Source organism: Tursiops truncatus, chromosome 13 (genome assembly GCF_011762595.2).
Source record: "Tursiops truncatus isolate mTurTru1 chromosome 13, mTurTru1.mat.Y, whole genome shotgun sequence".
Classification (NCBI taxonomy): Eukaryota; Metazoa; Chordata; class Mammalia; order Artiodactyla; family Delphinidae; genus Tursiops; species Tursiops truncatus.
Genome location: NC_047046.1, coordinates 42,136,915 through 42,158,751, shown reverse-complemented (window position 1 = coordinate 42,158,751; position 21,837 = coordinate 42,136,915). Strand labels below are relative to the sequence as shown.

Sequence of the window (21,837 nt, the reverse complement as noted above, 5' to 3'; positions counted from 1 at the left end):
TGGTCCAGTGGTTAAGACGTGGGCTTTCACTGCTGTGGGCCCAGGTTCAATCCCTGGTTGGGGAACTAAGATCCCACAAGCTGCGCGGCGTGGCCAAAAATAAATATAAATAAATAAAAAGCAACCTACATTTCTATATACTAGGAACAGAAAAGGCAATTACCAAAAATTTTACCTATAATAGCAACAAAAAGGTGCCTAGGAATAAACCTAACAGATAAACAAAACAAATGGTGTACAACCTGTATAGATAAAATTATATCACTTTACTGAAAGATGTTAAAGCATGCATAAATGGAGACATAAATCATGTTCATAGATAGAAGGTTCAAAATTATAAAGAAATCAGCTGAAGGACAATGGACCTATAGGCTCAAGGCCATGTTGGTCAAATTCTAACAGGTTTTTTGTGGAATTTAAACTGATGCCTAAATTTATATGAACAGCAAAATCCCAAGAATGGCAAAAAAAATCAAGAAGAGCAGGGGAAGCGGGTATGAAAGTGGAGGAAGGAGGGTGTAAAAGTAGAGGAAGGAGAGGAAATAAAAAAATAAAGAGGGATAGGTAGGAGACATGCCTTAACAGAGGTAAAATTTATTTTGAAGTTATAGTAAATTGAGCAGTATGCTATTGGAAATAAATTAAACAGTAAGATAAAATAGATATTTAAAAAAAAGATTAACAGAATAGATAAGCCCAGAAAAGACCGTGCCTATACAGGCACACCTCCTTTTATTGCACTTCACTTTATTGTGCTTCGAGATAATGTGTTTTTTACAAATTGAAGGTCTGTGGCAACCCGGTGGTCAAGCAAGTCTACCAGCGCCAGTTTTCCAATAGCATTTGCTCATTTCGTGACTCTTCGTCACATTTTGTCAGTTCCTGCAATATTTCAAACTTTTTCATTATTATTTTATTTGTTATGGTGATCTGTGATCAGTGATCTTTGATGTTACTATTGTAATCGTTTTGGGTCACCACAAACCATGCCCATACAAGATTGCCGACTTAATAGGTAAATGTTGTGTGTGTTCTGACTGCTCTACCAACCAGCCATTCCACAGTCTCTCTCCCTCTCCTCAGGCCTCCCTATTCCCTGAGACATGACAATATTGAAATTAGGCCAGGTAATAACCCAACAATGCCTCCTAAGTGTTCAAGTGAAAGGAAGAGTTACTCATCTCTCACTTTAAATCAAAAGCTAGAAATGACGAAGATTAATGAGGAAGGCCTGCAGAAAGCCAAGATAGGCCGAAAGCTAGGGCCTCTTGTGCCAGTTAGTCAAGTTGTGAATGCAAAGGAAAAGTTCTTGAAGGAAATTAAAAGTGTTACTCCAGTGAACACACAAATGATAAGAAAGTGAAACAGCCTTACTGCTGATATGAAGAAAGTTTTAGTGGTTCTGGACAGAAGATCAAACCAGCCACAACATTTCCTTCAGCCAAAGCCCAAATCAGAGTCAGGTCCTACCTTTCTTCAATTCTATTGATACAAAAGCTGATACAAAAGAAAGTTTTAGTGGTTCTGGACGGAAGATCAAACCAGCCACAACATTTCCTTCAGCCAAAGCCCAATTCAAAGTCAGGTCCTACCTTTCTTCAATTCTATGGATACAAAAGCTGAAGAAGAAAAGTTTGAAGCTAGCAGAGGTTGGTTCATGAGGTTTAAGGAAAAAAGCTGCCTCCGTAACATAAAAGTACAAGGTGAAGCAGCAAGTGCTGATGTAGAAACTACTGCAAGTTATCCAGAAGATCTACCTAAGATAATTAATAGAAGTGGCTACACTAAACAACATACTTCTAATGTAGACAAAACAGCTTATACTGGAAGAAGATACCATCAGGACTTTCATAGGTAGAGAGGAGAAGTCAACCCCTGGCTTCAAAGCTTCAAAGGTCAGGCTGACTCTCTTGTTAGGGATTAATGCAGCTTATGACCTTAAGTTGAAGCCAATGCTCATTTACCATTCTGAAAATCCTAAAATTAGGGTTCAGAATCCAGCAAAGAAAAGTACCCTAAGTCTTAGTTGAAATACCTGAGGTACTACATCCTATAGTCAGGGAGAACCAAAGGAACATGGAGTCTTGGAAAGATTACAGCCTAGATTTGAATTCAGTTACTGACTAGATGAAGGCAATCTGCTCCTCTCCTGCCAACCAGCAAACTGGATAAGTTCTCTTTCTGGAGGTAATTAATCCAAAACTCCTATAATTATTTTTTACACATATTTGACACTGACTCAAAAATTACTAAGTTCATACCAAGAAATAGGACTAAAAAGCCAAATAACAGAAACAGACTTACAGACAACCTGGATGTTGGGAATATTAGGTATGAACTTTAATATAACTGACTAATTTTTCAAGAATGCAGAGGATAATTCCAATAGAGAACAAAAATCTATTAAAAAAGAAATGGAGGTGTGGTTTCTGGTAATGACAGAGTAGCTTAATTAATCATTACAAAATCAACATACAACTTTTTAAAAAGGCAACCACTTTAAAAAATGGGAAAAAGGCAACCAGAAACTAGAGAGAAGTCAACCCTTGAAATATGGTAACAACGATGGGTAAAATTTGTGAGTTTATGTCTTTTGGCCTGAAAGCACTCTCCAGCCTGTGCAGCCGTATTCTTGGTGTCAGAGGACAGATTTCAGTGTTGAAAGAGCACTTGGACAATTAGGGAAGATACACCAGAATGTAAGGCTCCACAGAGCAGTAATCCCTCAAATCTGCATATAAATCTGACCTAATCATTGACTGATGGAAGAACTACATATGCCCCAGGGGACACCCCAGCAGCCTAACAAAAACAGCAATAGGAAGGGGAAAGAACTGAGTGAATATTTCAGCTGCTACTCAACCTAAGAAAGACTAAGTTTGGAATTTAAGAACAGTCAAGTTAAACTAAAATGAAGTCTACTAAATTAAAAATCAGTCTTCAGGAACATAACTGAATCCAGAGTCAATAATTACTAGATATGTGAAAAAGCAGAAAGTCATGAATGTTCTGAACACAATGAAAACTTATAAGACGTATGAAAAACTGGAAAATGGGACCTAGAGTTAAAAAAAAAAAAGTTGGCAGAAATGAGCCAAATGTTGCAATTAGCAGACAAAGATTTTTAAGGAAGCATACAAATATGCTGACAGATTTAAAGGAGCATAAAGATCAAAGAAAATAACAGAGCCTTGGTATATGCAGGAAAATATCAAAGTCTAATGCATACATAATTGGATTCATAAAAGGACAGGAGAGATAATGGTATGAATATATATAATGATATGAATGAAAACTGACTTTTCATCAGAAACAATGGAGACCAGAAAACAATGGAATAACATCTTTAAGTCTTCACAGTAAAGAAGACTGGGTCAGCCTACAATTTCTAATTGGGAAAAAAAAAAACCTTCCCTTCTAAAGGGAAGGTAAACAAAAATAGTTCTCAGGAAAAGGAAAACAGAAGAGTTGTCACCAGAATTACAGACCAAGAAATGCTATAGGAAGCTCTTTAGCTGAAGGGAAAAAATACCACTGAAAACTGAACTCTACAGAAAAAAAAGAAGAGCACTGGGAATGTTTTAAAGAAAAGAAAGAATATTTTAAGGAAAAAAAAAAAGGACTTTAAAGCTAAAATCATAACACTGTGGATACACACATACATTTATAATGCATGCTGATGTAACACATATGAAAATAAAAATATATAGCACAGAAGAAGAGAGTGAGGTAAATGGACTTATATTGTTGCAAAGTTCACATATTTTATGTGTGGTACTATATTAACTCCAAATAGAGTGTATACTAAAAATACATGTTATAGCATATTGTAATCCCTGTTGATCAAAAACAAAAAAATGCAGATATAGATAAGAAGCCAACAGAGGAATTAAAATGAAATATAAAATAATAATCACTTACCCTAAAAGACAAAAAACAAATGAATAAAATAGCAAAATATTAACCTAAAGAAACAACTGTTGAATTTCATAAGAAAAGCTCAACCTAGCTATATGTAATGTATAAAGGACACTCTTTAAATACAAAGACACATGTAGGTTGAAAAAAAGGAAGGAAAAAGATAGAATATGCAAACAGTAACAAAGCTGAAGTGTTTATATTCAGCAGATAAAATACACAGCAATACAAGAAATATTTTCAAATAAAGAAGGACATGTGGGGACTTCCCTGGTGGTCCAGTGGTTAAGACTCTGTGCTTCCACTACAGGGGGCCCGGGTTTCATCCCTGGTCCGGGAGCTAAGATCCTACATGCCACGCAGCATGGTCAAAAATTTTTTTTAAATAATAATAAAATAAATAAATAAAATTTTAAAAAATAATAAAAAAGGACATTTAATTATGATAAAAGGGCCAATTTATTAGAAAAACATAACAATTATAAATATGTGTATACCTAATAACAGAGCTTCAAATAATTAATGTAAAAACTGGCAGAACTAAAGGAAAAAATAAATCTATAAGCACAGTTGGAGATTTAATACCCACTCTCAGTAACTGATGGAACTAGTCCAAAAAAAGAAAGCCAGGAAATAGATATAAACACTACTAGCTACCTTCACCAGAATGGCACATACAAAAAACTACTCCCCCAAACTGAGTAATACATTTTTTCCAAGGGCATATGAGATATTCATCAAGTTTGACCACAATAAAGAGTCTCAAATTTAGTAAGATTGATATTTTACAGTGTATATTCTCTGATCAGGACAAAATTACGTTAGAAAAAAATGAATAAAATCTCTAGAGAAGCCCCAAGTATTTGTACTATTAAATAAAAGGAAAAGGAGAAAATATTTTGACATGAATAAAAATGAAAATGAAACACTATAATTGGCTGGATGCTAACTCAGTACTTAGGGGGTTTATAGTTTTAAATGAGAAGCAACTAAAACCCAACACAAGGAAAAGAAAGGAATATTTTTTATAAGTCAATAAAATAGACAAAAGATGAAAAGATAAAAACAATAAAATCGGGCTTCCCTGGTGGCACAGTGGTTAAGAATCCGCCTGCCAATGCAGGGGATACGGGTTCAAGCCCTGGTCAGGGAAGATCCCACATGCCGGTGAGCAACTAAGCCTGTGCACCACAACTACTGAGCCTGCGCTCTAGAGCCTGGGTGCCACAACTACTGAGCCCACGTGCCACAACTACTGAAGCCCATGTGCTTAGAGCCTGTGCTCCACAACAAGAGAAGCCACCGCAATGAGAAGCCTGTGCACCCCAACAAAGAGTAGTCCCTGCGTGCCGCAACTAGAGAAAGCCTGTGTGCAGCAACAAAGACCCAGTGCAGCCAAAATAAATTAATTAAAAAAAAAAGTAAAATCAAAAGTTAACTTTCTAAAAACACTAAACAAAACTGAAAGAAACATATCAATGAAAAGAGAGAGTATTACTACAAATCTTACAGATATTAAAAGGATAAGGGAATAAAATGAACAGCTATATGCCCGAAAAAGTCAACAACTAAGATAAAATACACAAAATCCTTTAAAAAAAAAAAAAAAAAAAAAAAAGCATGATACTATGTTACCCTAAAGAATCTACAAATATTAAAAGGAAAAGAAAGTAGTAGCACAGTTTCATTTCAACAAATTTAAAAGTAAGATGAAATGTACAAAAACCTTAAAAAATGCAACTTTCTGAAATTGACATTAAGATGACAGAGAAAATCATTTATAGATGAAACTGACTTTCTTATCAAAACCTTCCCCCGGGGGACTTCCCTGGTGGTGCAGTGGATAACACTCCATGCTCCCAATGCACAGGGCCTGGGTTAGATCCCTGGTCAGGGAACTAGATCCCACATGCATGCCGCAACTAAGAGTTTGCATGACTCAACTAAGGAGCCCACAAGCCACAACTAAGGAGCCCACCTGCCGCAACTAAGGAGCCCACCTGCCGCAACTAAGACCCAGAGCAAACAAATAAATAAAAAACAAAAAAACCCAAAACCTTCCCCCCAAAGAAAACAAAAGACCTATTTAGTTTCAAGGGTAAATTCATTCGTATATTTAAGGAAGAAATAATTTCTACTCAAAGGTTTAAAATAAAGGAGAGGGAAAAACATCATACAACACATTTTTGAGACCAGCATAACCACATACCAAAATCTGGCAAAGACACCATAAGAACAGAAAACTATACACCAGTATCCCTAAAGAACATACATATAAAACCCTTAAAATATTAATCAAATCAAATGCAGCAATATATAAAAAGGATAATAATACTTCAGGAATACTAACATTCAAACTATTTTTTTAAAAATCAGTGTAATTCAGAATACATTGTATTATTTAAAAAATGAATGACCATCTTAAATAGATGAAGAAAAAGTGCATGACAAAATCACTCAATTTAAAAATGGGCAAAATATTTGAACAGACATTTCACAAAAGGAGCTACACAAATGGCCAATAAGGACATGAAAATACACTCAGCATCTTGATCAACATGGGTTTGAACTGCACGGGTCCACTCATACACAGATTTTTTTCAGTAAATACACACAGTAGTAGATGATCTGGAGCTGGTTGAATCCGAGGATGCAGAACCACAGATATGCTGGGCAGACTATAGAGCTTGAGCATCTGCAATGGGTCCTAAAACCAATCCCACCGCAGATACTGAAGAATGAGGGTACAGATAAATACCAACTACAATGGTTAAAACTTTTAAACTGCAGTTTATCAATTGTTAGCAAGGATATGGAACAAATTCTCATACTTTGCAGGTAGGACTGTAAATGGTACAACCACAAAGGAAAACAGTTTGGCAGTTTCTTATAAAGTTAAACATATACCTACTAAATGATTCAGCATTTTCATTCATATCTTTATGTAAGTAAAGGGAAAACTTATGTCCATACAAAGACTTGGATACAGGTGTTCCTAGCAGCTTTATTCATAATAGCTCAAAACTGGAAACAACCCGCATGTCCACCAATGGATAAAGAGACAATTCAGTACAAACAAATGCAGTAGACCCATACAGTGGAATACTACTCAGCAATGAAAAGCAACAAATTACTAATACATGCAACAACACTGCAAGTATATCAAACACATTATGCTGAGCAAAGGAAACCAAACATAAGAATACAAATTATATGATTCTATTGATTTGAAACCCCAGGAAAGACAAATCTACAATGATAAGAAGCCAATCAGTGGCTGCCTAAGGTATAATAGGGGGACTGGCTGGGAAGTCTCACAAAGGAGGCTTCTGAGGTATTGAAAGTATTCTATGTATCTTGACTGAGGTACTGGGTACATGAATTAGGCCTTTTGTCAAAACTCACTGCACTGGAAGACAATGATGACTTCCTAGGTCACCATCTTCCAACATTTACTCCCCAAAACAATACAGAACAACAAAAACCACAGCCTCAGCATAACTTGAAGACAAAAAATACCCAAACTTCAAAACAAGAATAAGTGAAAAAGGAAAACAATTCCCAGTACATACTTTCTTGTCCTATTGCGACCAATTTCCCAACCCATTCACCCCCACCTCAAAGGCTTTGGGTAAAAGAAGACTGAATAAAAACTGCAGAAGAGAGACCAGAGAACTAGTGGCAGGCATAAGGATGAAATAATGGTTGTCCTGGTAGATTAAAGTATGGACTACATTCAATTAATTTCATCCAAACAAGAGATGACTAGGAAAACTTCAGAGAACAGACTGAAGGTGAGCATTTTAATATAAAAGTAGAACTACAACTAAAATATAGGTGGGGATGAGGAAGGAGGACTAATGTACAAATATTTATATATTGTGACAAATAATGCAACTAAAAATGGGAGAAGATACAGAAAAAAGAAAATAGAATATCCACACACTGATTTTTAAGTAATCAACTGGTAGAAATGAAAGAATATCAATCCAAGGACAAACATAAGACTGTAAAACTTCTAGAACAAAGCACAGAAGAAAATCTTTGAAACCTTGGGTTACACAAACATTTCTTAGACAAAACATGAAAAGCATAACCTATAAGAGAAAAAAACTAATGAACTAGACTTCAGCAAAATTAAAAACTTTTGCTCTGTGAAAGACACTGGTAAAAGAACGATTAAACACACCACAAAGAAAATACTTCCTAATCACTATGTGACAAAGGACTTGGATCTTGAATATATAATGAACTCTAAAAACTCAATCATAAGAAAAAAAACAACTCAAAGGAAAAATGTGCAAAAGATCTGAATACACACTTCACCAAAGAAGATAGTATAAGGATAGCAAACAAGCATAAGAACAGATGCTCAACATCTTAAGTCATTAGGAAAGTGCAAATTAAAATGACAATAATAACAACCACTACACACTTATTGGAATAGTAAAAATCAAAAGCATTGGCAATAACAAGTACTGACAGAGTTGGAGTGCAACTGGAACTCTCATCACTGCTGGTGGGAATGCAAAGTAAACAAAGTAAACAACTTTGGTAGTTTCTTAAATAGTAAAACACATACTTACCTAATGACCCAGCAATAATACTCTTAAATATTTACTACAGAGAAATCAAACCTATGGTCACATAAAAATCTGTATGTAAATGTTTATAGCAACTTTATATAGAATCATTAAAAAACTGGGAACATCCTAATGTCCATCAACAGGAAAATGGATAAACAAATTTACATTCAGACAATGAATGCTGCTCACCAGTACAAAAGAACAATCTTCTAATAATCAAAACGATGTAGATAAATCTCAAAAAAATGCTGAGTGAAAAAAGTCAAATGCAAAAGAGTAGATAATGTAATTTTCCATTTATGTAAAGTTCAAGAATGGACAAAAATGATCTATGGTGATGGACATAAGAAAAGTGGCTGCCAAAGGCAAGGGTTGGAAGTCATTGATATGAAAGGAGCATAGAGATGATGGATATGTTCAGCATCTTGGTCTGAATTATGATTACACAGGCATATGTTCGTCAGAATTCATTGAGCTCTATATTTAAGATTTGTGCACTTTACTGCTTATAAATTATACTCAATAAAGTACTGTTAGCTTTTTAAAAAGGCATCATTAAATTTATTTTATATAAGTATTATTCTGTCATCCCTTTCCTGTTTTTTAAAAAATATTAATTTCTTAAACCAGACCAAGTTTTAACTATTTAATTTCTTTACCTGAAGGATGCTGTTCCATTCTCTTTTATTTTGCTTTTCTGAATAGATGACTGAAGTGACAGAACTTTATTTCCTGGCAGGGTAATTTGCTTTAGAATGGAAGCTATAAAATCAAAAGAAGAAAGAAAAGGTAAAATTTTAAAAAAGCAATCACACTACATTAGGAAAAATTCAGGACAAGTTATTTTTAATGCATACAGAATAATCAAAGAAAATTTCAAGCTGCCCTAGAACTATGTTTAAATTCAAACATGACAATGAATTTATTCCCTGCACAAGAAATCATAAAATTAAGACCTCTCCCATTTCTTTTTATATGGTCCTCAAATTGGCTAGAGAATTACCAGCATTATAAAAATATTATGCAGAAAAGGTGACAGAAACATGTTAATAATATATCCTTTATATTGGTAGATTTAAAAAATACATAAAACCTCTTTTATTTGTAAGACTGACTTCCAAACGTAGGGAAAGAAGCACACTTTAAAAAGAAATAAGACAATAGCAAATTTTATAAGTTAAAAAAAGTACTTTATTTACTAGTAGATTGTTTTATCTAGTTACAAAACACCATGAGTGGTGCTTCTTTAATCTAAAACAACATACACCCTTAAAAAGTGGCTATGTACAAAGAATATAATAAAGTTATCTTTCAGTCTTCTCTCACAGGTCTCAACTTAAAAGAAATCTCTCTTCTCTTAACAGTGCAAAAGAAAAGTACGGAAACCCATCATGTTCCAAACCCAAGGGATGAGCCAGAGTCTACCTTGAGGAAACTGACTGGTAGGTACTGCAGTGCCCACTGTCACCTTCTGTCCAGATTTCTGGATGGTCAATGCTGAGGAATGGGAAAGTGTGGTCACTTGTTTTGCAAGGCCTCCTGAAGGCTGCTGGACTACCTGAAACAATGAGAATTATTAATACAGTCATTCAACTAGACCTGCTTTAGGAAAGAACAAGCTTTCAATTGTAACAATAGAACAAATGATTAGGCTCACCTAACTAAATATACCTTTATCGTAGCATCACAAGAAAGCCTACTTAAAATTTAAATTTGTATGTAGCAAAATTATCTTACTCAAAAGTGAAAAACATGACTATCTCACACTATAATTTTCAGAGTGTAATTCAAATTTATATTCTGCTAAATTTAAATCTCCAAATAGACCCTATTTTCATCTTTTAACTTAACACAGAAAATTTCAAACACATACAAAAGCAGAGGGAACAATAAAATGAAACCACCTATACCATTATTACCCAGCTTCAACTATGATTAATTCTTGACCAATTTTATTTCATCTATATCCTTACCCACTTCTCCCCACTCTCAATTATTTTAAAGCAAATCCCAGATATATCTTTTTATCCATAAATATTTCAAAATATACCTCTAGAAGATGATGACTTTCAATTGGTTGTTTTTTTAAAAGTATCTGAAAGATAACAATGCTACAGGCATTCTCCAAGATAACAGTTCAAGAAATCCAGAGGGTGAGGGTTGGGGATAAAGGAAGAGAAATTAAAGTAATAGCAGGGCCTTGTTTTTAGCTTCAAAGAAGAAAAAACAGAATAGCAGAGTTTCATTTTTTCACTTCAAAGAAAAAAAACAGTCACCATGTATCTGAGCCAGCTATTGAGAGCGAAATATTTGTAAGTCCTCAAACTCATATATGGCTAATATAAATGATCTAGGAGGTAGACTTCATAATGGAATTCTGGAGGTATAATTTATTCTATACTCCAATTTTTTGTAAATAAAATTGTCTAGTGCATATTACTAAACAAAAGTAACTTACAAGAAATCCAAAATGTCCCAATAAATAATCTTATAGGAACCAACGTTCCTAGAGAAAAAATACAAGTTGGAATAATTCAATTGCCATGATTCTATGAGAATAGACTCTTGAAAGAGAGAAACAACTCTTGAAAACAATGATATATTTCAGTTGAGATCATACTTATGTATTGTAAAGTCCTAGGAAACATATTTAAATTCCATAAAGTAATACACATTCAGAGTCCCATTTATGCATTCAGATTGAAACTCAAAAGAAAACAGAAACACTCCTAACAATTCTGGCATACCTCCCTATTGTTCATATTTTCTTCCTTGATATCTTTTATTTGGTATTCTTTTCAGTATTTTAATTACAAAAGATAGTAATAAAATGTTATTAGAAATTTGCTTATGAGTTAAGTCTTCATACCATTTTTGATGGGTACTCAAAAATATTAAAAAAAAAGTAACAGCCTAGAGACCAGCCCCTGAAGTGGAAGGAGGCTCTATGCCTCCTGGGGTCCTGCCAGGAGGGGTGGGGGCATGGAGGCCAGAAGACCCCAGCGTCAGAGTGTGGCCCTAGCACAGAACAAGCTGGGGAAGGCAAGCCTTGGTGTCTGCAGGAGGGCTCCCAGGCCAGGGATGTGTGTGGCTCAGTCTACAGCCCACTCCAGGGCAAGTTCATGCAGGGAGCAGGAGGCAAATGTGGCAACTGATTTAATAATCCTGGATACCCATCATTCCTCATCCTAATGAGGATGTACCAATGAGGATGTATGCTACCAAGTGCACCTAACACACTTGGGATCACATGTGCAGTATATTCCTGCACACTTGCTGAGCAAAATAAAATACAATGAGAAAGTATAAAACAGTTCAGTAGTCTTCTTTCAAAGAAAGTACCATTTTTAGACCACAATATTAGGTATCTTATGGACACTGAAATTAGACAGATGGAAATTGGCCCGAAGATGATACATCTGCTCCTACTTGGCAAGCAAAACAAAGAGCTATTATATTTTTAAAAACATGTCCTTTATTTACTTTCCCTGCAAGAAAACCACTAGAAAAGAAGAAGAGTAAATAGTACATACCTTAGCTTTTTCTCTTGACAAGTCAAGTTCTGATGTTTTACTAGGATGTTAATTTAATGTTCTATAGTTTATAGAAACTGCAGGTCTAGAGCTACACAATCTTCTTCAGGTGACAGCTATTTTTTTTACATTATGATTTTTACACTAACTATGATCTGGAATATCTGACATGGAACTGTTCTTAAATTCCATAAGGAAAGGAAGCAAACAAACAAAAGTACAGATTAAACTAGTAGATGAAAACACCCTTCACACTCTGCTTTCTCTATATTTCGACCCCACCAACTCCTCTGTTCATAAATACACAGCAATCAAATACTTAGCTCTAAATAACTCAAGCAGTACATGCACACAAAGTTACTAAAGGGTAATACCTCCTCTAATTTTTATACAGTATTTAATATGTGATTACTGGCACATACTCACTGAGGTTGAGTTCTAGAAAACATAGGGCCCCAAATGAACAAAAACTGTAGTATAAAAAGTCAGGAAATAGGGAATCCCTGGTGGTCCAGTGGTTAGGACTCTGTGCTTTCACTGCCGAGGGCCTGGGTTCAATCCCTGGTCGGGGAACTAAGACCTCGCAAGCTGCGCAGCATGGCCCCCCCACCCCGCAAAAAAAAAGTCAGGAAATACATGTTAGTTGCCACTATTTCTTAGGAACAGCCAATGTGTGGTTCTTGTGCCACTACTCAAATTCTGGGACAAGCATACATCACTAAATACCACCATTTCTATATACCCACATGCAGCCTTAGAATCTTTCTTAACACAGAGGTCCAGTAAAATCCTATAATGAGAGTTGAAATGTATTTGCCATGCCCAATCTAGATTAAAATTCAACCTTGGCAACCTCAGAATATGCTGTTTTTTCAAAGGGCCTTCTAACCACTTTTTAAAATTTGCCCAAATGAATTCTTAATTATATTACCAGCTTTTATAGAAATCAGTAAATGCTGCTTCAAATCGAGAACCTATAAATTTCTGTTAAAAATTTAAATGTGCTTATTCGTATGATGATTTATATGAACTTTAACAACAAGCAAAACTAATCTGTGGGAGTCATTGCTTCTGGAGGTACACAGGTGGGGACTGACTGGGAAGGGACAAAAGGGAACTAACTGCAAGGTGATGGTAACACTCCATATCTTGAAAGGGTTTGAGTTACACAGAGGTAAGCATTGTCAAAACTTATCCAATGTTACATTTAAAATTTGTGCACATCACTGAATATAAATTTTAGTTAAAAGGAAGAAAAGAGTAAACAAATATTGATTGGTAGTTAATGATATGCATGCATTAAAATTAATGTTTAATTTTTTTAGGAAGAAACCTTTGAAATGTATCAAAAATTAAGATTGATGGGTGGATAAATCAAGTATAGTAACTGTAAATAGTGGAATCTAGGTGGTTGGTATATGGGTGTTCACTATAAACTTCAACTTTGCTATGTTTGGAAATTTTCATAATAAAACATTTTCTTGAATAAGGCAAAAATAAGACAACATACACACTGTAAATATTGTCTCTAAATAGTCTATTTTCCATAAATTCTAATGTATCCTCACCAAACTAAAACCTAAAAAAAATATATTCTTCAATTAAATTTAAATGAACTGGCATTAATCAACCTATATATTAAGACTACTATATGAACCCTGACTAAATTATAGTCCATGAAGATTTTTCGACGCAACTCCTGATTATATATGGAAAATAAAGGGTAGTAGGCCTTACTTGGATTCAGCCTCTTTACCAAATCTTTCATTAGTCCTATTTGACAATCAACAACTGAATTCTACCTCTCCTGTCACTCTTAACAGCATGCTAAGAAGAAAGAAAAAAAAGACAAACTGATTACTTAAGTCTGGATCGCAGTAGATCAGTCCAATATGAAAGTGACAGTGAACTACTTGACCCAATAAAACAAAAATCCTTGTTTTGTTTCCCACTCAATTTTAATTTCAATTTCTTTAACAAAAATAGTGGCCACCAGCACACTCAGAGACTGAAATTTATACCTTGAAAATGTTTCTCCTTCTTCAGTGAGAAGTGAAGTCAGAGACAATCAGCAGAGTTAAGCCTCACAGAGCATTTCATATAAAAATGTGTATTCTGAAATCCTTTAATGATTCCCTACTTCAAAATAATTAGGTACGAGACAAAAATATGATGCAACAACAACAAATTTTTTCTAATATTCTGGGTCAATTTATTTTAGGAGATCAGTTTTACTTCGATGAAACTGAAAATTACATTAATAATATACTGATAATTAGTTGTTCTTCTCTTATATCCACAAAACAGTAATAGTTGGAGAATGATTGTTGAACGTACTTGGCCACTTACTTATCAAATGTCTACAATTCTGTTAAGAAAGAAATGCAAGTAATAGTCACCTGGGGAAATATATATCTGAAATAAGGAAAATATATCTATGATAATACTACAACTTCCTGCCTATCTCCAAATAAAAAATTTTTTAAAAGATTTTACACACACACACACACACACACACACACACACACACACACGATTACTAAGAGTAACAGTATTCAGTTTACTCTCTAAAACTATACACCTTTTTTCTAAAAACAGAAACCCAGAATTTTGAATTTCCTTTCTCATTCATGAGTTTTGTTCACACATGTGGATTTGAGAAGCTTATTAATTTTTTGTGTTAAAATTAGTTATTAAAATTTATCAAAATTTAATTTAAAAAATGATGAGACATTAAAATTTAGCTCTTTTAAATTAAATTAACTTTTCTAATTACATTTAAACTGAATTACTATGACAACGTTTAATTTAAATTAAATTTAGCTTTTGCTCAATTATGTGTAAAATAATTTTTTCACCAATATCGTAAGGAAAATTTTAAGCATCAAAACTCCTGAAAGCTTCTACTTATTATCTATCCACCACTGGTAGATTCTAATCCAATTCATCCACTCTCTTTCATTAACTTTTTAAAAAAGGTAAAAATGTCAAGCTCTGCTTAGTTGTAGTATATAACATCCTATAATAGCTGCTATGCCAGAATTGGTAGACAACCAATAAGATTAATCATTTAAAAGAATTAGATTCTTACATGAAATCCGGGAACTACTGGTTAGGTCCATATTTCAACAATTCAAGCATTTGAGGACCAAGATATACAAAGCACTATGTTGAACTACTGGTACAAAATGAAAAATTTACACCTAAAGAAAGTGTGAACAATCCTAGCTAATTTACTTGATGAGAACTTTAGCAGATCCCCAGAGGGTAACACATAAAAAAATCCATGAGATAGAAAAGATAACATGTGGTCATAAATCTAAATTATTTTTTAAAAATTGGGAGGAGGGTCTCTTTAACCTGGAATGAAAACATATACTTCATAAAATAATAACTGTACAAAATCTAAACCCTGCAATGGCAGATTAAGAGGATTCTCATACCTTGAAAGTGTGATATTTAAAACATCTTATCAAGAAGGCAGGAAACCTATACCACTCTTTAGGAAAACTGGACAAGCTAGAAAAAGATAAAGTATTAACAGGGATTTTTAAATTCATGATTATTAAAGGAAATAAATCACACAAATTTTATACCTAACATTGAAAAACACAGCCATACTTCTACTGTTCAGACCACTTTTGGAGATTGCATCCTGAGTTACATGGACCACAGATTTGAACTAGCGTGGCAATTCTCGTATTTTAAATAATTATTTACCATATTTCTTACAAGCTGCATTGAATACTTTCTTATGTTTCTAGCACCCGGAGTGTTTTCCTCCTCACTTAGACAGACCTAGGATTAAACTGGACTATGGTTTATAATGAACTCACTGATGATATTCTTAAATTACTTGAGTAACACTAATTCAAACTTAAGTAACATTAATTTTCTAAATTAGCTGATTTGAAAGAATGTCCTAGTTCAATCCTCTCTGTGGCATTGCCATACAGAAAGAACAGCTTATGTTGTTTTGTGCCCCAGGTAAAAATTTGTTATAAAACAGATTACAATGCATCTTCAGTGTCTAGCTGCTCTGTTTCTGCCATTTTAAACAGGAAGATATGAATACTGACATCAAATTTGTTGACTAAAATTGAAACAAAGGCCAAACAAGAAAACAGAATTCACAAGGAAAATATATATTCCCCATTCTTTTAAGAATGAAAGCAGGAAATTTAAAAATCCCTAAAATTTACCAGTGGATTTTGTTACATGTTTTTCTTGATTGAAACTGTTTCTAATGTATAACAAGGTAAGCCTATAAAATGTAAATGCTGTCAAGATGTTATTACCTGACAGTTTTCCATTTCAGGACCCTCTAGAAACCTAGAAGTTCTTGCCATAAGTGCCAGAATCTAATGGGAAAGACACTGGGTTCTAGGCTGAGATCTATTACTTGTTGAGTGCCAGTGGATAGGTCCCTTACAATTTCTGGGATTCTTAGTTTTCTCCCTGCCTTGTCTTCACCAAAATTATTTCAAAATCCATATTGCATACAAGACATGTTTTAAGACTCTATGTAGCTATAAAGTATTATTTCACGTAGGGGTGGATATGCTATAGATTTTCAATAAAGATTAGCATTTATTCAAGAATCAGCTATGACCCATAAAGAGGATTTCAATACCCTTAAGTGCTACCAAAAGAGACCTTTCACCAAGGCAATTACAGTTACAATGGTTCCCAAATCTGGCCACTCAGATCGATGTTTAAGAATCACTGCTTCTAAAGAAGGTTCGTCTCTGAGATTAAATGCAGACACCCAAGAGAAACGCCACAAGGCAGGTACATTTCTCCACTTGAAAATCAGACTGCAGAGTAGGAAGGGATGAAAAAAGATCAACGCCCAGGAAACGATTATTACTTCCCACCTACCCAAGAGTTTTGACTGTTGTCCAAACTGATCTTTCCTCTTTCATTCTACACCTAAAGCTTGCCCTCTGCCTCAAAGACAATCATTCACAGATACTAATGTCTTCTCCTGATCACGTACACAAGGCTGGGAAGTTTACTTAGATTTTACTGTTCCAAAAAGCAGAAAAAACTAAAACAAAGAGATTCAAAACACAGCCTTTAACATGAAGGTTTTCAAAGAAGAACAAGGGCAATCACCAAAAATCAAAAGAACAGTTAGTTCTGTTACAGTATAAGGTAGGGGAGAACTTTACTTAAAAAACACGATTTTTAATTAATTCACCATGTACTATCTTCCACAGGTTAACAATACTTTCAGTCTTCCGATAAAACATGTCTTGAGTGAAGTAAATCTAAACACCAACAGATAAACAGCTAAAATTTCAGGTTTCTTCCACCCAAGAACTTCCCAATCTATAGGGTTTAGGAAGAAACACAACTTCTTACTCATCTACTCCCCTCACTTCTCTCTTCCTTCAGCACATTTTTAAAAGAAATGTTACCATAATATCACCTATGTAATAACCTTACCAAAAATATTTAATCTGAATCTAGTCTTGAGGAAATGATTAGACAAAACAAAATAAAGGACACTCTGCAAAACAACTGGCCCAGGCACTTAAAATAGTACACCACAATGAACAACTACAAAAGGCTGAGAACTGTTCTAGATTAACGAAGCCTGAAAAAAAAAAAAAAAAAAGACAAGTGTAATATGCAATTCTTTACTAGAAACATCAGGAAAAAAATTAGCTATTAAGGACATTGTCGGGACAACTGTAAATATTGTGCCAATATTAACTACCCATGTGTGATAATAAGTACGTTTGCAGTTATGCTAAAAAAAATCCTTTTCCTTAAGAGATACACAGTACTTAATGGCACAAAGTCAATTTCTGTAACCAACTCTTAAATGGTTCAGGAAAAAATTACGTGTGTGTTTGTGTATGTGAATAGAGGGGGGAGAGACAAAGCAAACATGGTACAACGTTAACAACTGGTCAACCCTGGTCAAGGGTACACAGGGGTTCATTTTACTAGTCTTGCCAGTTTTCTGAATGTCTGAAATTTTCAAAAGAAGAAATGGAGGAAGAAATGAAATGTTACTCACTAGTTGTTTGACTTTAACTGCCTGTGGAATGCTGGCTGGTTGTGTAAGCACGGGGCCCGGCTGTGCAAGTTTGATTTGGACTGGAGTGCCAATGACAGGCTTGTCAGATGTGGTCCCAGCAGAAGTAACAACAGGTTTCACAGACGGAAGACATACAGCTGCTGCTGAGGTTTCTCCAAAAGTTACTGAGGGGAGGGCCAGTGTCACTGCTGTCCCAGAGACAACTGGCTTTTCAGGCTGAAGTGAGACTGCTGTCACTGTGTTCTGCAGAGATGTCACTAGCGGTTTTGGAGTCTGAAGCACAACAGTTCCAGCTGTTGTTCCTCCTGGCACAGCAGCTGGACCCACAGAATGAAGTGTCACAACTCCAGTTTTTGCTCCCCCTGGAGCAAGTGGATTCAGAGTTTGCACTGACACAGTTCCAGATGTTGCTGCTTCAGAACCAATGATGGGCTTTTCAGGCTGGACTGAGGAAACTACTGTTGTCACCACAGGAGAAGGCGTTACTGTTGTGGTACAGGTAGCAATGACCACCTCGCTAGAAGTCTGCTGAACACACTGCTGAATAAAGCTCTGGGAGTTAGGCATCAGTTGTCTTAAGGCAATCACACTTTTCTAGAAACAGAGGACAAAAAAAACACTGATAACTAACTAAATGAGCTCTAGTAAAACAGAACTACTTTGTATGTCATATCTTTACAACATAAAATTAAAAGTATACCAACGTTTCAGTTGAGGAAATCTGTTATCAATCATTTACATTCTGTCAATATCCAGGATATAACTTAAAGCCCCGAAGTGCTTCATTTTTCAATTCATAATTATTACGTCTCAGTATTAAACTTATTTTATATACTTCAGTATCAAATTGGTATCAAATATTAATTTGGTAAAATAAAACACTGTATCCTACTTATTTGTATTTATCTAAACCCCATAATAGATCACCCATAACTTCAGTATTTACAAGTTTGTTTACAGGACAGCAGAATCTAAAATAAAAAGTTTTTGTTAAAGAACTTCCGAACTTTGAGTAGAAACAGCCTTTACATCAAAATAAAATTAATAGAAAGAAGGTCAATTTCCTTAATTGAGCTAGAATATTTTCTGACTGGGTTTTAAGTTGGAGTCTACCTTTGTATCTTGCTAAAAAAATAAAAACAGCTTAACCTATAAAGAAGGTTCTGCCTTTTCATCCCTGGGGTTTTTATCTACTTCTGTTTTTGAGTAAGAAAACAAGATGAAAAAGGAGGTGGTTAGTAGGTTATCTTTCAGTGAATTCATGAGCTGTTTTGGAAGATTTCCTTGTTTTGATACTTAAATTCAGTCAGATTGCCTTTACTTAAGAAGCAAATGAGAACTATTGCTTCTCTTCCCTTTCCTTCTAGTTACTTCTTTTACTTAAATAGATTGAGAATATTTTAATCTGAAAGTTTTCAATTATATATATCTATAAATAGTATCAAAAGAAAGAAACAAAAAGTCTTTCACGCTCTTTTCCCAAACTTTAAAAATGGTAGAAAACAGGGGCTTCCCTGGTGGTGCAGTGGTTGAGAGTTCGCCTGCCGATGCAGGGGACGCGGGTTCGTGCCCCGGTCTGGGAGGATCCCACATGCCGCGGAGAGCCTGGGCCCCGTGAGCCATGGCTGCTGAGCCTCCGCGTCCGGAGCCTGTGCTCCACAACGGGAGAGGCCACAACAGTGAGAGGCCCACGTACAGCAAAAAAAAAAAAAAAAAAAAAAAAAGGTAGAAAACAAGCTGCTTTGGAAATATATGAACAAATGAAGTGATTTGATTAATTAAATTTAAGCAAGAAGTCTAAGATGGGGGAGACCTGAGAAAAACACAACTGGAAAGAAATGTTAAAGTAATAAGACTTAAAGAGACAACAATAAAAACATGTATGCTAAATTATCTCTTGATCACCTGGCCAGAGTTAAGTCTAAATGCCGAATCCCTTATCCCTATGCAAAGTCCAACCTCCAGAGCTCTCAAGGATATGAAAAAAATATTCTCAAGAAAAAAACATAAGGCTTAATAATAGTCCTTAGAAAACTGATACAAAATGCAAGTACTTAATGGTAATATTTAGTAACTTCAAGGGAGTGTTACATAGCCAGTAGAGTCAGGCTAAATTCTAGACCTGTGTGTTTGATCAAAAGTTAAGTCAATTTAAACAATTTTCTCATCTCCAAAATGGAAAATACTATACCATCTAGCACCTATTGTCGAAAGACTGATATGAAAATTAAGTCCAAACAATGCAAATTATAAGTGAAGTAGCTAGCAAAGCACAGAACACATAGTAGGTACTTTCTTATTTCCCTCCTTCTCCCCCCCAGTGTCTCCAGTGAGTATGAAACATAGATACACTAAACAGAGTTGTCAGTGTCACGTAGAGCACCTACAGCTCACAGAACTTTTACATTGAAAGGGACCCAAGAAGAACTGCAGCTAACTTCTCAATCAAGAGGGTCACCCGAAAACAGGCCTCTAGTCATTTGATGTTCGGTACTGCACTGACCCTTCAACCTTCCCTTCCCAGATTAAGTCTTCCCTGGCTAAAACATTCTCAGTTTTTTAGCCACATTTTATGTCACATGATTGGCATCTTCCTAATCAACATGGTCAGCCTCCTAGGGACAATTTCCAGTTATTTTAATAGCCTTCTGAAAATGTGGTGCCCCATCTCCTTTCCCACTCTTCTTTCATGAGGCATCAAAAAGAGTCTTCCTCTATGAAGTCTCTTTCATCTCCCCTAGATAATTAAGCCAAATTTTTCTAAAGGCAACTCTTCGTTCCATTATTTCAAAATATATGGGATGAGTGTTTGGTTCACTAAAATCTCAGGTTTTTAATAACTTTATAAATTTCAATTCAATTCCTTTTCAGCTTCAAAATATCCAAAAGGAATATATTTTTTCAGCCTGCCAAACAAAGCTCTTGTTATCAAAGTTATTGTTCTCCATCAAAATCTATTTAATTCAATAAATCTTAGAGAAGAGTGTGTCTACTAACAATATAAATTAATTTTTAAAAATAATAGCTTCCTCCCTCCAAGAAAAATAATAATAATAGCTTTCCCACTAAATTTGGTACCATGTGGTTTACTACTTCTAAGAGAATAAGAGTCATCAGGACAAAGCAGAGACACTTTTTTTTAAAGTTAAGAATCTTTGAGAATACAAGCATCAAATACTATAATCATTAAGTTATGTTCATGAATGAGATGTTACTTCTGTTTTCTCAATGTGTTCCAATGCAAAGAATATGAATTATGAATGTGCTTTACAGATTACAACAGCCCTGAGAGATTTCTTCTACTGTTACTATCTTCACATTAAATTGCTGTCATATTGAAATATTCAGATTTTAAATTACCTTAAAGTAATCTAATTCAAACTATTTCTTCAAAGTAACACATAACTCTACCTTAAGGAAAGGAACTAGGTGAGGCTGAGGTGAAGACTTGAGTTCAACATACAGTTGTCTAGTAAATTCTTCTGCTTCAATTTTTGCATCCTGAGGAATGGAAGAAAGAAAACACTTTTAGGTCTACAAATATTTTACAAGAGGAAAAGTGTGTGGTTCATGATTGTAGATATAGCAAACTTTGAACAGTAATAAAGTCAAAGTCTATCATTAAATAGGGGCAGTTTTTTCATGTCCCCTACAAAATAAACATAGAGATGTTTTTTCATACAGAATACAATGAAGAGATTATTACTTTTTAAGATCCCAGTAAGCAAAGTGAGAGAAGAGCTGGCTG

General features: G+C 34.8%; 1 protein-coding gene across 4 annotated transcripts in view; it reads right to left on the bottom strand.

Annotated features, from left to right (window-relative positions):
• TAF4B (TATA-box binding protein associated factor 4b) overlaps positions 1-21,837 on the bottom strand; it is a 155,344-nt gene that overhangs the window by 112,931 nt on the left and 20,576 nt on the right. For all 4 annotated transcript variants that reach the window (XR_004521555.2, XM_073790632.1, XM_019930473.3 and 1 more), the window contains 4 exons: positions 21,501-21,590; positions 18,069-18,683; positions 9,930-10,062; positions 9,164-9,266 (listed from right to left, as the gene is read on the bottom strand). Coding sequence is in view for 3 of the 4 variants with exons in the window: in XM_073790632.1 (XP_073646733.1) it covers positions 9,164-9,266; positions 9,930-10,062; positions 18,069-18,683; positions 21,501-21,590 (941 nt within the window). In the remaining variant the exon portion in view is untranslated. The remainder of the gene's footprint in view (positions 1-9,163; positions 9,267-9,929; positions 10,063-18,068; positions 18,684-21,500; positions 21,591-21,837) is intronic.